Source organism: Hirundo rustica, chromosome 2 (assembly GCF_015227805.2).
Source record: "Hirundo rustica isolate bHirRus1 chromosome 2, bHirRus1.pri.v3, whole genome shotgun sequence".
Taxonomy (NCBI): Eukaryota; Metazoa; Chordata; class Aves; order Passeriformes; family Hirundinidae; genus Hirundo; species Hirundo rustica.
In genome coordinates, this window is record NC_053451.1 from 66,384,491 (window position 1) to 66,403,102 (window position 18,612).

General features: G+C 35.5%; 1 protein-coding gene across 5 annotated transcripts in view; it reads right to left on the reverse strand.

The window, feature by feature from the left end:
- Positions 1-18,612, reverse strand: part of DACH1 (dachshund family transcription factor 1) — a 352,968-nt gene that overhangs the window by 105,503 nt on the left and 228,853 nt on the right. For 4 of the 5 annotated variants that reach the window (XM_040055316.2, XM_040055317.2, XM_040055319.2 and 1 more), the window contains exon 4: positions 9,164-9,336. In XM_040055316.2, coding sequence (XP_039911250.1) covers positions 9,164-9,336 — 173 coding nt within the window. Of the gene's footprint in view, positions 1-9,163; positions 9,337-9,869; positions 10,026-18,612 lie in introns of all 5 variants that reach the window. The other variant, XM_040055321.1, reaches the window with a different exon arrangement.

An 18,612-nucleotide genomic window follows, 5' to 3' on the forward strand; every position in this document is an offset into this window, starting at 1 on the left:
GTCTATTTTTCTCCTACAGATATTTAGGTTCAGCTTTTTACGATGTTCTAGTTTACTTTGCTATAAGACTCATCTCTTAGGTTTAGTCATCCTTTAATTTCAGTCATAGAATGAGCTCTAGACATGCAATTAAGTCTTGCTCTAGAGGTATATAATTTTTTCAACTACTCAGTTGTCTTGATCCTCTTCAGTATTGAACAAACTCCTTCAAGGATGTTTGTGCTTTAAGTCATTGAAGTGCTGAGGATAAAGTAATTTATTTTCAAGGTCATACTTTTCATCGTTTAGGTAACTTATGGAATTGTTTAGGTTATAATTATTAATTATAATATTATTAATAATAATACTAATAGGCATCAGCATCATCTTTTAATCAGGAGTGTGAGAGACTGGATTGGTTAATGACTCAAACAATGGCCCACTTGACCACCCAGGTGCAGATGGCACACAGTCATCCCTGGAGGCTACAGCTGGGTGTTGAAAAAGATAAGGAAGGAGGTTGGTAAGATGCGAACCTTGCAAATTTGCTGGTGGGCTAGTGCTTTTTATCATGTCTATGCCCTTTTTATAATGGCTGAGGCATGAAAACTCTCTGTGAAAGTACTGGGACATTCACACAGTCTGAAGGTATTTACGCCTTCTGATGGGCTATAATTGACTCAACTGTGCTGACAGGAGAGGCAGCTGTGGCATCTTGGGAGGTGTCATAGATCATGAGGGACTCCTGAAGTGTCCTGTGATCCACAGCCTTATACCATTCAGCGTGAAACTCCCCAGCTCAGGAGAGGAACCTAGCCATTCCCACTTGAACCTGAGCACATGTAACTGCAGATCTTTGGTGTTTCATGCGCTTTTCCCATTCCTGACAGATCAAGACAGCCACAATCGCTTCAGCCAATAGATACTGAAATTGCAAATATCAAGTCTTGTTGTGAGGTCCATGGGTGGTGATGTCTTTCTATTTTTTTCCATATTTTTTTAAGTCTTACATTATGCTTTTATATTGCTTGTATTACTGGGGGGAAAAAAAAAAAAAGCTACATACCTGCTTCCCATTGCAACCAAATTGTTCTAAGATAAACTCTATACGTGTGTATTTATAAACACCGACCATTCAGTGTCGTTTCACTCTAATCTGCCTCAAGATTAACAAGAACCTGCATTACCCTCACCTTTTGGGGTAGGTTATAATAAGGAGTAGTTTATATTATTTCCAACCTTTGTGGGAAGACACCTGTCTTCCAAGCCTTTTTCGTGGCAGAATTATAAAAATTGCTTTTAAAAGTGATCAAAACACAGATTTTTTCTTCAGTTCCTTACTGACTTATTTTGAACTTGTGTGAGATGTATTCCAGGAATAACTTTCTTGTAAAATGTCACATTTAATTTGATATAAGTTTAGCTGAATAAGTGTAAGAAACTAGTTACTTAAGTAACTTTTGTATTTTCTGCAAACAGAATATTTTGTTTTTACAGTTTTACTTTTTCATTCCACTTTAGTCGAAGATACTATGACATTCTAAATGAACATTTAGACTCAATAATTGCAAAATTTACTGGACTAATAGTTATTTCCTAACTTCCTCAGTCACTTCTGTAAGTGTGTTATCAAATCAACTGAATGCTATAAAACTTTATTTCTATTTCCTTATCTGCATACTATCACTGGCTTGCTAAACATCTTCCTAACTACACACTGATGTATATGACATCTTTCTCACCTTGTTCTTATGGCTCCACTTTGAATCCCAATCAAAATTTAGGAGTTCAAATGTTTTTTATTGTCATTAACTGCATTATTATTTTAAGTCTTGGACATCCTTCTTATGAAGAATAGAACCCATTATATTTACATAATACGTTTTCTCTCTCTGTGAATACTTGAACTTTTTTATCTTTTTGAGCAATTGAAGTTAATTTGATTTCCATTATACTTTTTACTTCTGCAAATTTTCATTGTACCCACTCTGCTGTTCCCATTGCAAGAATACTGACAACTGAAAGCATAAATTGAAGAAAGAGATCAACTGACAATAAGACTGAATTGGCTTGATTTTTAGTGTCCTGTTTTCTACATGTGATTATTATAGCAGGAGTTAACTGACAGAAAGCCAAACAGGGGACTTTCAAGTAATCCTTTAACCGTACTTCCACAACAAGAGATCTAATCCTTTGAAATCATGAGCAGTACATAAAATACAGTGACCTAGTCAGGAAGTGAGTGTCAATGGATTGGGCCATTACAGAGATTAAAAACAAGCAAGCAAGCAAGCAAACAAAGTTGATCCCTATCAACAGAAGAAAGAGCTTGGTTTTACCTTCACAATAAATATTTGTTCTAACAAACAAAATATCCTTCTAAGGTATACAAAAAATCCCATGCAACATGCAAATATACAGACATGCAAGAAACTGCTCAAATCAAATTAGTAACTCCTTATTGGCAAGCTGGACACACTTTCTGTCTTTGCCAGGAAAAAAAAAAAAAAAGAAGAGGTTTTTTGGTTTTTTTCTCCTCTTCTGAAAATCTTGCCTTACTTGAAAAGCAAGCTTAAGAAGCATCACTAGGAATTCACTCCTCAAAGTAAATCCAAATCACACATCCAGTCAAAACCCAAGAATTCATCAGACTAGACGTAATTGTCTATACTACACGTGTCTGCATTACAACTAGTCACCCTAGGTTCATTTGTCACCCATACATTTATGTTTCCAAAGTTCAACTCACCTCACTCAATAGTAACTGTCCCAAAGAGATCCAATGTATTATGTCCTAGAAGTCAGCAAAATGAATCTCATCCCTTGTGCCTGGCCTCATGCTCATTTTGCATTAAGTCAATCTCGCACCACGTACATAGTTCCCTGTTACACATATGAACATGCAAATATCCTAACATAATGTTTGTACTACCTTCTCTGTGTCATGTGTAGATACCTATTTTACATGTCACAAGTAAATTCATATGAGCATATGGCTGCTATTAGCTTCAAACTGCACCTCAGAAACATGCATGATAAAAGAAATAATAAGATCCCATATTATTAAAAAAAGACATGATTCCAAGTTACAGCCTACTATATTTAGTTAGCATCCTCATTATATAAAAACTGTATTAAAAGCTAAACCAAATAATATTAGTCATACAGATAGAAGTAATTAATGAGGTGGAACACAGTATCCTCTAATATAAAGACGGTTAAGCCATAAAAAAGAAGGTCAACTATATTTTGACCTAAGATCTACTCATTCTACATAAAAAAAAAAAAAAAAAAAAAAAAAAAAAAAAAAAAAAAAAGTGTGCATATATACAAGTTATTCTAATGTGGAGGTTTTCTCTGTTATGTTCAAGTTCCTACAAATTAGATATTATATTGTCTGTAGCCAGGATAAAATTGTTATTTGATTTACATTATACTTAAAAATTTATAGATATATTTCAATATATATGTATATTTCATATTTGGTTCCTTAACATGTAAAAGCAATTGTTTTAGAAGCTGATAGTCCTATTTTTATTCTAAAATATTTACTGTAGACCAATTACATTTTATTATTTAAATACTCTAAATCAAATTTCTCCTTACATATAAAGAGAACTTGATCATACTTCAGGTATCAGATAAAGAGGAAATTAAAGTAGCCTCCCTCTTCTTGCACTTTTACACATTCAAGAAAAGCACTTCAAAGTAATCTTAAAATTTCTATTTTGAATGCACAATGCACTAATGTCTCTAAAAAAAATAGGTTATCTGAAAAGTCAGATGTTTTTCAGGTTAGGGATACAAAAAGGTGTTTCTGCCCATTTGGAATACAATAAATTTTGTTCTCATTCCCTGTCTGTAAAACACATTTAGCATATCCAGCTTCACAGGAATGCTGACACTGTCTCCATAATGCTTTTCCTGTAAGGCACAGAAGTGTCCATAGAAAACTTTTGCCTTCAACACAGGATTCAAGATTCAGATCAGTGGGGTGAACTTGCCCTTTTCCCTCTTAGACTCTGCTTCCTTACAAGTATGTTATCTGGACTTGTTCACCACCAGTCTGACATGAGACATTAAAATGCACTCTCTTCAGCCATTTCTGAATGGCAGTGATGTATTTCTTCTCTTTGGCTATTATTTGGACTTTTTGGGAAATAATCATAGAAACACATGAGTCTGAGTTGCAAGGGACCCAGAAGGGCCATCAAGTCCAGGTCTTGACTGAATCACCCTTATGGGAATTAAACCCATGACCTGGGTGTTATTAGCATCAGACTCTGACCAACTGAGTTCATCTATTATGGGCAAAAAAACCCAGATAGGAACATTAAATTATATCACCAGGAACACACATACTGTCAATGAAAAGTGAAAAAGTGAGTAAATGCTAAAATAAAATTTCATGTCAGAATAGTCCTATAAAGAGAGTTATTCTAAGAAATAAAATCTATCAGCAGCTACCTTTGTTAAATAAGTTAACAGTAAATTTCTGCTATTGGATTACAGGAATATATCTACCTATATATATAGAAAGATAACAAAAAGGTATAAAATTGTGTAACACAACCGGTGCTGTGATATATGTGAGGGAATAAGCAAAGTTTATTCTGAAATATTTATTATGCAGTGGAAAACTGTGCCACTGCTGTCTCCACTTTTTCAGCTGGAGGCACTGGTTTCTTCTGTTTTATTCTTAATTTTTTCTATAAGTATTAGTCACATAAGGATAAATTGCAATTTTTGATTTTGACATGCTGCTCCTCAGTTCTAACTTTTACAATGTAATTTCAACTTGCTATTAACATAAGGTATGTCCGTTATATTTTCATATATCTTTCGCGTGAGCGAAAAGAATTGATGTAGTGAAATTGCTAACAAGCTGAGCCTTTGAAACCATGGGCAGGTGATGAAAGCCATTTCATGTCTAAAGCATCCCCAGGTCACAGCTGTCACACTCACTGCAATTCATTGTTGTCACAATCTGCTGTCCCTGCTTGTTGTTGCTCTCCTCTTATTCATCCAACTCATATATCTAAACATTCCATTACAAAAAGACATCTAATGTTTGTCTCATGTTCGAAAGGGCACAGCACTCTTCTGAAATATAATTCTGAAGATTTTAGAGCTCAGAGTTCACTGCCAAATCTAAGCTGTTGCTTTGTAAGGCTTCCCTTGTAATTTTGTCTTTGTCTCATCTCCCGAATACCGCAGGATAAAATGTTTAGTTAGTACATGATCTCAGCTTTATTCCAACTTCTTATCATGAAGAAATGAAATATTGCCCAGTAATAGAAAGGCATTTGAAGCTTTGTGAGTTTAAAGATAACAGCACTAGCTGTGAAGTTGGTGAATGGGAAGGAAAGGTCAGCAAGTCATCTACTGTGGCACTGTTCACAAAGGCAATTCTTCTATCCAAAGAACCTGGTTGTTCATACTCTAAAAATTCTGCTTTTCTAAGACTTAATTTTGTTCTTTGTTACTTAATGAGATATGGTAACTATTGATTTACTTTTCAGCGTCAAAATTTCTCACAGATCTTCTAACTTTCAAGCAGAGTTTACACTGGCAAACATGCTGTAGTCTAATTTCAAATCTATGCTGTCATTTCAGGTTACAACTACAAACTCTGAGATGAGTGATTCAAAAACTTTTAAATTTGTGGAAACATTGACACTAAGGAAAAAATAGTTCCATAAAATTAGGGTTAAAAAAAATAGTCCATAATGAAAAATATACTCATTTTATATATTTATATTCAATAAATAATTTTATTTCATATAAACCGTAATGAAAACAAACAAAAGAAGTCTGAAAATAGTAGCAGTAAAAACTTGGAAGCTATAATTCTAATAACAAACAGTTTCATGAAAGAGAGCAACTGCACTATTTATCCATTCCTGTAAAAATAAAGAAAAAGGAGGTTGGACCTTCTCACTTACATTTATTCTTGAAAATATTTATTTTGATTGCAGTATAAGTTATTATTCATAATCATTACATTGCCAGCACAAGGTTCAAGAAGTATGCTGATTACAGTTTCCTGCTCAACTACTCAGTGCATACTATTCAATGGACATTAAAATCACAGCCTCTACTATGCCGAGAGAAGAACAGGTAAATTGCCAGTGACACTGTGTCCTTCCTCATGGGAAGAAAATCCCCTAACAATGACCTCATGCTTTTAAGTTTCTGGGGTTTATGTTTCAATCCTGTTCAGTATTAAAAAAATAGGAACATAATTACTTGGCTGTGCTACCTTTATCCACATGACCACATCCATCTGCAACAGATAATAACAGAGGACATAAATCTAGACATACGTTGTACCACAATGGGGCTGAAGGAATGAGTACGAAACAGTAAGTTCCTTAGCCCTTATACTACTGTTGAAATAACTACGTGCAGCAAGATCTTACATTTAGAAGTGGATTTTGAGTGACAGATTAAAACTTGTGTTTATGGTTTCACCTATAGTAGAAATGAACTGTGAGCAGTATGTCACAGGCCTTGACTGAAGAAGTCATGGCAGCACTTGGATAATGTCATGTTCTGGAGAAAGGACACAAAATCCTTAACTTATTCATGCAAACTTCAAAAGAAATGTGCATTTCATCCTCTTATGTGTGCACTTTTCTAAAGAGAACTTAGGTTAATTTGGTCATTTTAAAGCATTTCATTGAAATCCACATATTTTTATATTATGGTTATGTGCAAACCAGATGGGAATATGAAACCTGGTTTGTCAAATAACTTGCACAGGATGTTATGCCAGGAGTTATGCAAAAGTTGGCAGATACAATGAATAATCAATTAGCATGAATATGAGAGCTGAATTTTCAAAAATGACATTGATACATACTGTTGATTATTAATACAAACAAATGCTTAAGTAAGTAAGCTTTTCTGAAAGAAGTTATGGTTTTCCAATTACAACACGCTGATAGAATGTTTCAGAGAGCCTAAATTGCTAGGTACTTTCAAGGACTTCACCTAGCTCATAAGGAAACTATCTCTGCTAAAGAAAATAGATGAGTTACAAAAATGAACTTGTTAAGAAGTAAAGGACCCCCAGGATAAGGAAAATTTTCTGGTATGGGACTGCCCACATTTATAATAATGTACTTAGTTATATGATGACAGTATGTCCCTTTCAGAGTCCAACAGTTTTAAATCTACTAGATAGGTTTAGATCACATGAGCCAAAACTACTTCTCAGTTAAGTGGTTCCTGGGTCCAGAAATGTTCCCGTAATGGGATTAGACATGTCAACAGAGCAGGACCTGCTTTCCACAAAAGGAAACCATTTTTACATGGACTATGAGATATGTTGTACTCAAATGTACCTGACTGTGGTAACTGGAGACAAATATAGAGGTCACACTGGAATAGGCTCCTACAGACCTATTTAAATGTAGGCCATGGTAACTTAGGCAGTTTTAATAGCTACAACTAATTTGTACATCAGCTTTACAAGCTAGAAGTCAGCTTAGTAAAGTTTAGAAATAGAAGGTTACTAATGCTCATGATGGTCCAATTTTATACTCTTACACATGAAATCATAGTTCACAGAAAATGAAAGGAAGGAAAATAGCATGAAAATGGTGGAAACAAAGTTTTGTTGACACAGTAATTCATGTCAGGTGTCATTTAGCATGTGCTTCACCTCAATCCTCATTTTTTAGATACCCCTGTAGTAACAGTGGCCACTGTTCCAATTAAGAAAATAAATTTAGAATTAAATAAAGCACCATGTGTGTTCCAGAGAACATTAGTATCATGTAACTCTTACTAAGTACCAATGAAGTAAAAACAGAAAAATAAAGGCACAAAAAAATCACCATGTAATCAGTTAGCTAGTGGCAGAGTGCTTATATCCCCAAAATATGGGCAAGATGGAAAATACAGCAGGATCTAATCTTGTTAGCATATCACCTAAATAAACAATTCTTCTCAAACCAGTATCTTAACTCCTCACGTCAACAAAGGTGAGAAAGGGATGCCACTGAAGATCTCCAAAGAAGACCCTATATTTGGAAGTGTAGGTGACTAAATTAGGCCATCAGATCATATATTTCTACGTCAATAAAAACACAGACTTGTTGGCTTTTAACTGAAAAGCTCTTTGTGGTTCTGTGCTTGCTGCATTAAAGAAGAAAGATGCACCGGTATGTTGAATGTCTTAATGAAGTCAGACCTCTTCAGTCTACTTAAATCATCATGAACTTCAAAATTTTTGTAACTCCTGATTTGAAAGTCTGAGAGATTCTAAGTTTACCTACTTTTTGTCAAAGGAATTGCATGAATGGACTGATTTCCAACACAGCCCTGAAAAAACACATAAACTTGCTTTTGCGCGTCTATTTCCAAGATACATTAGATAAAAGAAGTTTGCGTATTTCCTCTTTCTCATTTATTAGAATTAAAGAAGGATAAGAGGCAAAATGTAGATATCTGAATAAAGATCAAGTCATAATTATCAAGTGGTAACAGGGAAGTGTCTTTTAAAATGAAATGCCTTTAAAATGAAAACAGATCAGTAAGAGGAAGAAAAGACTCCATGCCTCTGGTAAATGCCTCTATAACCAGACTAATTTAATTAAAGGCCACAAACAAAACTTGAAGCAGGTAGACAAGTTCAGATATCAGATATTTTTGAGATACCCCCATAATACTACAGTTCTGGCCTGCAGATTACTGTGACTATTCTGTGCTACTTCATTCTTATTTGTTCTGGGATTTGGCAAATCTAGTTTCTGCACAGGTAAAATATCAAACCTTTCAGCCTTCTTCAGATAACTTAGAGCATTTAAGATTTTAAAGTTGGGAGAACAATCTTTCCTAATTTAAGAGTAATTTTTTCCATGCTATCTCAAAGAACGCTAGATTACAGACTATGAAATATGAGAGATCACAAAGCTGTGTATGAAAATGCTTCAATTTGAGTGTTTCTTTAATATTGATTTAGAGAGATGGAGGGAAACTGAGAAGGTAACAGTGGCCACAGGTAGCCTGTCGTGCTCTCCGAGTCACCACACTCAGTTTTCTTGTATTTACTGACTTTATGACTTGCCTTGGAACATTTGACACCTATACACCTTTAGGATATTCATGGTGGTTGGGAGTGGGCTACAATTTGGTGACTTTTGGTTTGGTTCAGTTTGGTTTGTTCTATAGTTACCTTAATAACAGATGTCTCCACTCTGGATGGAGGGCTCTGCACTTGTGCTGCTGCTGCCATGTTGGCGATGGTGCTGAGGTGGTTCATCTGGCTCATTGCCATCGTGACAGAGGCTGGAGGTAGGCTCACGGGAATCAGCGGGTGGGGCATCATCATAAAAGGAAGTTCCAACCCTGTTGGGGGGAAAAACAGGAAAATAGATTTATGCATATTTTCTTAAGCACTGTCTTCTTCCTCTCCTGATGGACAATATTCAAGTGACAGGTGACAAGATGGTTCATATTGCAGGAAAAAGCAGCTCTATGTCAGTTCTCTTCTGGCAGATGCAGGGGTGAATCACTAGCAACCATGGAGGGTTTCTAGCCACAAGGAGAGGCTATTGGACCTCTTAGTTTGTTCATACCTGTGTAATGCATGTTATCATAGCTGAGCAATGGCTATTATAGTTTTTGATATCTGCTGTAAGGTGCTTTGGCACTGAGTCATTATGCCACTGATGCACAGGTTAGCAGTTATTTCAAGTACCAATTTTATTGCATATGTATTTGTTCTTTACTGTTCCACTTCCCCTGTGTAATACTTTAAAGGAAGTATTCCAGTATTCTGCACATCCTTGATTTTCCATTGCCTAATTATCTGAACACAGAAAAAAGAGACAGGAACTAGAAAACTGCTGACGTTAGTGCTGAAAGTTGTCAACCCGTACCATTTGGCAGGAGGTGGTTCTGTTGAAGAGGGTTGAGAGGATGGCTAACTGGAACATTATGCTGTCCAGGCAAGTTGGGGTGATTAACAGAGGCCTGTGATCCTTGGGTGGGGGGAAACTGAAGTTTTTCTTTATCCCAAGAACCATCACTGCTGCCTGTGGGGAATGAATATATATTATTTGGATGAATGAAGACTCCAAATCTTCAATTTCTGAATTTGGAAGCAAGGTCAGCATTCTAACCCTTTTTCCAAGCGGCAATTTATTTTTAATTTTCTTTTTATAATAGGTGGTTTGGGGAAGGACTTTAGAGTTGGGTTTTTTTCCACCCTCTGAAAAAGGTATGTAAAAAAAAATTTAAAGTTAAGTGGTAGCACACAGACTTACTGTATTAGAGTTGTGCTCATTCACATGAAGTCTGCATTTTGTGTATATTGTACATACACTTTTCTCATACTTAGAAAATAAAACGATGTACAGCACATTTTAATAAGTGAGGGAATATTCTTGCCTGAAAGATGTCTAAAAAAAATGTCCTGTTATGCCAATTAAAATTTGAACTACAGTTATATTGTGTTGTGCATTTGTGAATAAATAAACATTCTTTGTAGTAATTAAACAATTAATTTATTGAGGGCACCAATCTGCATGCATATATGCTTGGTTGATGATTCTATTTTCTATATTCAGTTTTTATTTCATATTATTAATAAAAATGCATGGGTATTTGACATTGGGCAATGTAAGGGCAATGACATTGATTCTTGCAGTCTTATGGCAGTGGAACAGACTAACAGCAAAGAAGAATGGGGGTGAACAAGTACTGAGATGAGAAATAATTCCTTTATTTGAGAAACACCCTTTTTCACTATTGCAGACTTCCTCATAAGAAGTAACCATAGAATTAAATAAGATGCAATTAAAGGATAATATTATAAACTCTGTATAAAGGACAAAAATAACTAATATCTCATTATTAATTTGTATATTTATATGCAATGAAAAGGTTAAGATCTCCAAACCTGACAAACTGTATTATTCTCGGTGTGTATTTACATATAATTCTGAAACTGAGTGTTTGTATGTTTACACATACACAGTAATCTATACATTCACTGTATGAGTTTACCATACACAATCAATAAACAATGCTTGAATGTAATAATAAATATGGATATATGCATGCATTCTCAGCAGTATTAATATAGCCATCAGCAATATATGATTGCTTCCTTTTTCATGTAGAGCACAATTTCAACCTCCTGACTTTGAAAACGTCTACTATTTTTATGGGAGCGTCTCTTGATAGGGACTTTAGGACGACATAAGTCAAGATGTATTTGATCTGTGCTCAGTTTCTATTTAGCATTATGAATTATAGCAAAGTGCATATTTCTGAATGTTTTTCTACATACATTCTGCTCTTTAATGAACAACAGAGCCTGAAAAACAACAGGAATGACACCACCTCCTTCTTACTTCAGTAGAAAAGCCTATTAGTCTTGACATATTTTAACATCGTTTTCATTGGATGACAAAAGCACAGAAGTTGGTAGAATTCCAATTTAATTTCTCTAGATCTATTAAAAACCTGATTGTAAAAGCTGTACAACATAGTTTATAATGAAAAATACTCCATTATTGCCATGATTTTCTTTCCCTAGTTACTTCAGGAAGACAGTTAAGGCTTAATATAAATTCTAACTCATTAGCTCAATACTGTCTCAATCCCAGTGTAAATTGTTCAGAAGTAGGTAATGAAAATTCAGTCCAAAGTCTCCCACAATCAAACAAAGCAATTTTATGAAACAATGAAAAGAATCAATTATATGGCATACTTTTATTATTTTACAAGCAATTTTCATAACCTTTATGCAGTGAACATACTTGAGCCGGTAAATACATGATTCGAATCTCATGACCACTTACAAGTGAACAGGTTTTCTTGTATTTTGAGAACTAAGACACTCTCAAGAAGCATGAACATACATTTAAATACACAGTAAAGCAGCTAATTCTTATCTGGAAAAAGATTTTTTTTTCTTTTAATTTTACATTCTCTCATTTTCTGTTTTTTACCATTGTGATGTACATATTTCACTCCCTAACATACAGGCCTACCCCACCCTCCTGTTCTGCTTATCCCTTCTGAAGAGTTTGTAGCAATCCATTGCAGCACTCCAGTTGTGGAAGTCATCTCACCATGTCTTTATGCTGCCAACTCTGCCACAGTTTTCCTGCTGCACAGTGGCTTCCAGCTCTTCCTGTTTGGTGGCCATATGTGTGCGTTGCTCTAGATGCATTTCAGTTGGGCTATTGATCCCACCACATTTTTGGGGGAGACAAGTAATTCCTACATGACTATTCTTAGGTACTTCTACAATTTCTAACACATCAATAACCCACTTCGCTGTCTTTGCCACCACATGGCTCTCCATCCTTTACCTCCAGTGAGATGGCAGAGCAAAAGAGCTTGCTAGAACAATGTCCCTCAAACACTGGTGTGCCTCTTCCAGACATCTCCAATGAGCTTGATTTTAGCCCTTTCCTCCTTTAAATCTAGGTTAAAGCTCTTTCAATGAGCCCTACTAACTCCTGTTTCCACTTTGAGCCAGGTATATCATCCCACATACATATATGAAGAATAAAACTAATACATATATATATAAATATTAGTAATTATATGAATATTTGTTTGCATTATAAGGAAGATGTCTATATTCATAGGGCTGCTGAATGCCTAGTAATGAGCTATCTTCCCTATTTTTAGCAGCAAGATCTTCTAAAGTGCAGTTAATTTCATGTTACATGCTGATGTTCAATATGGAGATGGAGTCAATTCTTCTGTGACCCTTCCTAACCTGGTCACAGAATTTTGCAAGGTCGGTCATAGTTTGCCAATTATGGCTCTGCTTATCTGGCTCAGAAATTAGATTTTCTAAATCAGTACTCTTCTGCCTCAAAATTACAGTATCTGCTGGTTTAGCGTGATATTGAGCCCAATAATAATTTGGAAGACAGACGACAAGTTTCAGAAAGCCAAAGTATCAATGCTAGCATTTAGTGACAGTGTCCTTAATACATTGTAGTCTGGAATCATCTGTAAGGATTTGCTTATATGGAAAATGATTTATAGACATGATCCAATCTATAACATTAGAAACCACTTTCAAACTTCCGACTGGTGAGCTCCTGAACATTTTACGTGAACAGACACAGATACAAATAGTCTTGGCCATTCACTGTTAAACAGTGCTAGTTAAACAGAACACTTTTCCTCTTAAAGGAAACAGTTATTTTCATTAATGTCAATGCAAAATAAGTGTTTGCACAACAACGTGCAAGCTACCAGTTCTGTCACTTTTTACACTTGATTTTGATTTAATGCATACAGTGGTTTCAAAGAGTATTAAAAATCTGTTGCCTTCTTCTCTTCACTTGTTGCCCTGCTGGAGGCTTATGTTTTTCCAGTTTCCATCAGTGGTTGTCAAGTCTTTGTAATAGGATTAAAAGCTTGGACACCTGATATCCCTGGGTGCTGCAGTTCACCCTCATAAAAGCTGTTTGCTTTAAATTGAGAGAAAATCAGTTTTTAGTGGCATAATTAATTAAATTATGCAAAGTGTTCCAGATTCAGCATAACACTTTCTGAAGCAGCAATTGGAAGCTCTACATTGCATTCAAACAGCATTTCAATTGATGCTGCACTAGGCTGACCATAGAGTACCATTTTCAAGGCTTTCAAGCACAAGGGATCCAATTTTGAAATGCAAATGCTTAATGTTGAGTGCTCAAACCCCATACATATGTACTTGAATAGGCAATTTGGTAGCCAACTATGTATTTCATACATGATAGGGCTAATACAGGCACTCAAAAAATTGAAACGGAGTTCCAAATGTGTAAGTACACATGCTTAAAAACCAGGCTCAGATGATCTCACATCTTGTCAGGATGGACAACTAAATGGAACAAGAATGACAATACTTTTTCACAATTTAAAAGGTATAGTACAGAATCCATTGGTTTCCTCATCAGCAATATTTCAGCACGTATTTTCCATAATGTGAGTTACCTTCTCCCATAATCAGCAGTCACACAACAAACCATTATTTGTACACTGAAGTGGGTCTGTAAAAGCCTGATGCCTGGATTATTTGTATTCATTAGTAGCACAATTAGGTAGCTAAGGATGATAATAAAAAATTGAAACAATACTGGACTAGAAGGTAATGCAGCCAAGAAAAAGAAAATGAAGCAGAAAACTAGTGTACAATGTCAGCCCCACAAACAAACACTGATCTAAACATACCAGGTTCGTTTTTATAATAATTTCTCTTATTTGCAGACTCCTTCTCCTTTTTTCATTCTGACCCCATTAGGATTCAGTTTGCTTAAATTTCTGTTTCCACAATGTGAGCCGAACACTTTAGTTCCTGTGATAGTCAACAGGGATCAGTGAAAAGGTTCTGGAGAGCTGCTGAGCTCACTCTGTGGGAGACAGGACTATCTGGTCAGCTGAATCTGCACCTGCTGCTTCCAAAGACTACAGTGACCCTTCTCCCAGACTCAGTTCAATGGCCTAAACACACAGCTCCTGAGATGACCAAAAGAATTTGAATCATGTCTCTACAGGGTTGGTGAGTATCACACAGCACCTGCAGGAGATCCCAAGGCTATCTGGAGGTGTACACCAGGCAGGATACTCGAAGGTATCAAAGGTAGTAGCATCTATCAATGCCTAGGCAACTAAGTCAAACTTTTTTAATTATAGGTGCTTTTTAGAAATTAAAATTAGGATATCTGCCAGGCCCTTGGGTCTTCCCCTTCCTTTCATATGGGAAACTTGATATTTTATGGAATTCCAGGGAACAACTCAAGCACATGAACCCCAGGCAAGTGAACCCCAGCACTGACTCAGGGATAGTTTCAGGTACCACCATATACATACCACTATATACACCAGCAATATCACATAGCAAAACCACAAAAGGCTCTGATTTCCCACTAACAACTCAAGCCACGTGGGGTTTTTTTTGGCTTTTTGGGGGGGGAGGTTTTGTGTGTGTGTGTGTGTGTGTGTGTGTGCGTGCGCGCGCGCGCGCTACTGATCTCCTTTTAGTCTCCTAATCTTTCTGTTATCTTCTCTGTTTGCTGAAACAATTTGTATCTCAGCAACAATTACCAAACAAAGCATCAGTATCAGCTGTGTTGGCTTATTTTTCTGAAGTGGACTATTCACGATCTAGGCTATTTATGTCCACTGGAAAATATGCATAATCAGCGTGCTAAAAATTGGTAATCTTAGCCTCCTGACAGTGAGGAAACCATTTCGTAAACTGCCCAAATCAAATACTGCTGCTTTAGTCTTTGAATTGGTATAAATTTGTGATTTGATTTCTATACAAGTTAGTTTCCTAAAATCAGATGTACAGTTTATCTGCAATATACGAGTGTTGTGAAACTGTATAAGGGACACGTCTACAGATAAAGGCATTTTTATAAGATCTCTGTGTTACTGTTACGCACTAAAGAAAAAAAAAACAAAAACCAAAACCTTTGCCATTTGTAAACAGTATCTGTCTAACATTTTTGATATTTGGATTGCTGCCTCTTCTGTGATCACAAAGTGATCAAGAGAGATCAACATGGAAAAGTAAGTTTCCCAAGTCTTCGCTGTAACTCTTTGTATTTGGCTTTATATAAGGATTTTTCTCTTCTTTTTTACCCCCTCACAAAATTTTGCATTGTTTTGGTGGTTTTTGGTTCTAAAATAATGTTGATACTCTTAAATAGGCCTCTTAATTAAAAGTGTTCATAATTTTCTCTAAAATAGTAGGTTGATGGGTCTGGTATTTGTAGTTCTGCTATTATCATGACAGATTATATACATGTGCAGTAGCAAATTAAAAAAAAAACAAAAACACACACACACAAAAATACTCCTATCCTCTGATAAATATTTTGCTACAGAAATACATAAAGGAGAAGCCAAAAGAAGCTTTGAAGTAACATATTGTTTATTCTTTGCTGACAAAAGTAAAAATCTGAAAAATCGTCAGTATCATCGGTCATGTAGACTGCTTCATTCAGTGTTTTAATTTTATTGCATACTTGTTTTGTGGCAATGGCAAAAAAATTATAGCTGCACTTTGCACCATAAGCCAAATTTGTACCTACTTTACTTTTCCCATATTTATGTTCTGTTAATAAAAACTGTAGTAGAAACTGTTAATTCCAGGAAATAAGATTGAATTCTAAATGCTGAATACCATAGTATAGGCTTAATCATTAATCAGGAAATACTGAATTTATATAAGTTAATAAGTGAAAGAATTTTTTTACAGTTACAATGAATCCCATAGAATATAGATATTTTATACTAATCCTTCATTATTTCACAAAAAAAGATTAACACAGGAAGAGCTTTTTAAAATTCAATTTAATGAATAATGAAACTGTCCAACACAACTGAAAGCTCAGCAACTCAGTTACAGGCTGTGTGACATTTACCTAAAAATAGATTTTCCATTTGTCTCCTTTTACTAATACCTAACTTGTGCTAATTTCATAGATAAAAATCAGTTTATTTTTATGGTTATATGATCTCTAAAGAGAACAATGAGATTTTTGATATGCAAAAATAAATTTGTGACATCATCAAGAAACAAAAAATCAGGTGTGTTGTATGAACCGTGTGCAGGAAAATAAAAACTGGACCCCATTCTCCTGTCAGATACCCCTGGTTAAACAGGTTAACTTCAGACCAGAAAGCTGGAAGTACAGCTAGTCCCTTGAGGAAGAATGTTTAAAATATAAAGACTAATGAACCAAAAGTCAACCAAAACCCACCAAAACCAATATTTTCCTTATCTCTCAATACAATGAACATAACAAAGTATTTTGCAAACATCTTGATTACAGTGGTATGCGCTTTTGCACAAAAAATTGCCCGTTCAATAGACAATTAATCTAAGTGGTCTATAAGAACATGTTTAGAACATTTTCTGAAAAATATGATTTTAAGTTTTTTTGCTGTAAGATCCTGTTACTTCAGTTGATAAAGAAAGAAGTTATCCTTATTCAATTTGTTTCTCTGTATAATCAGTACAACAGGCTTCCTTTTTAGTACAGTGGAAAGTAAAACAGACAGGTCCAGAAACTTGTCCAAGGTGAAAGACGCAAGTTTGAGCTTCTAAGTGACTCATACCTACTAGTAAGTGCCCAAGCCTTCCTGAAAATATGGGCTTGCATAGGATTTTGTGATTAATATCTACACTGGTCTGATACAAGCAATTCCTCAGCTGGTTTGGACCCTGATTTTTGATCTTTATTACCTCTCATCTGAGTTTTACAGCCTCCAATTCTATTACTATCTGTGCTCAGAAACAAGAAAAGTAAACCAAAGCAATATACCATGTATGTGTTCAGTAACTTGTCTTCCCCCTTCTCTTTCTCTTTGAAAAAAATTCTCAAAAGTCTTGAAAAACAATAATCTAATTACTGCCCCTTTAACTCAAGAAGAAAAGTCAGATTTTCAGGACATCTAAGTACGGTTGACAGTTCTGTATGAACGATAAAGTAAAGAAAATCAAATACTAGAAAATCCTCAGTAAATACAGAGAAGTGCAAAAATTAATTGCATAGACAAAATGCATGAAGTGAGAATGCTAAGCTTCCTAATTTCTAGTAGATAGACATAATTGTTAGCTAGTCCACAATTTGTCCCACCTGTTTCAGCTGTGTTACAATATGAAAAGATAAGAGAAGCAAGATACATTTGGCTGGAAAGCACCAAAATTAAAAGTGAGAAGGCCTCTGTAAAATCATGTTGAATCTATTCCAAAGAAGATGCACCAGGGATGAAAGTGCAAAACCGGGAGATTGACACAATACAGGGTATCGAGTTTATTGATGATTTTTTAAAAAAATTGCTGAACTAAAGAGGAATATTTCAATTTCCAGCACAAATGCTGTACAACAGTATGTTGGCTCTAAAAGACTGCACACAGAATGCCTTCTTTAACATCATTTTTCAGATTTTACTCACTGAAATTTTAGTTGTTTTCTTAGAAAGAAAGTCTAAATTACCAAAATCAGTCCTTATTGATCAACAGATTAATATCCAGTCTTAAGCAAAGTTGATTGCAAGGTATCCTAGCAATTGCATCCCTATGCTCTCTGGGAAAACAACCGCAAGCTGGCTGCATGAAACCCTCAGGCAAACTCCAGAGCACATGGCTGTGTTTCCCTTTCAGGCAAAAGGAGACTTATGTTTGCCCAGATATTGGCTTGATGAGCAGCACAGAGCTGGACACAGAGGTTTATTAATTGATGCTGTGTCTCTTCCGCACTAGAAAACTGCTGTGGAAAAGCCAGAAGGCTGAACAAGCTCTTCCCCCTCCTATGGGAAGCAGGTGCTAACTCAAAGCTTTGTGAGGAGTTGTCTTACTTTTGAGTTGCCTGTACAGCTTTGATGTAGCTCTCTCATGACCATTCTGGTATAGTCTCTAATTTTTAGGGTTTATGTATTCCTTATGTAAATTTGCAGCAAGTAATAGGCTCACATCTCAAAGAAATCCAGTGGTGATGATGATAACTACTACTATTATTACTACTATTATTATTATTATTATACATTTAAAAATACCTTTTGCTAGCTTTTAGGTGCACAACTTCACTACCTCAAAGTTATTTGAACATACCTGTATGCATCTGTATGTACACCTCTACCTTTACGTCA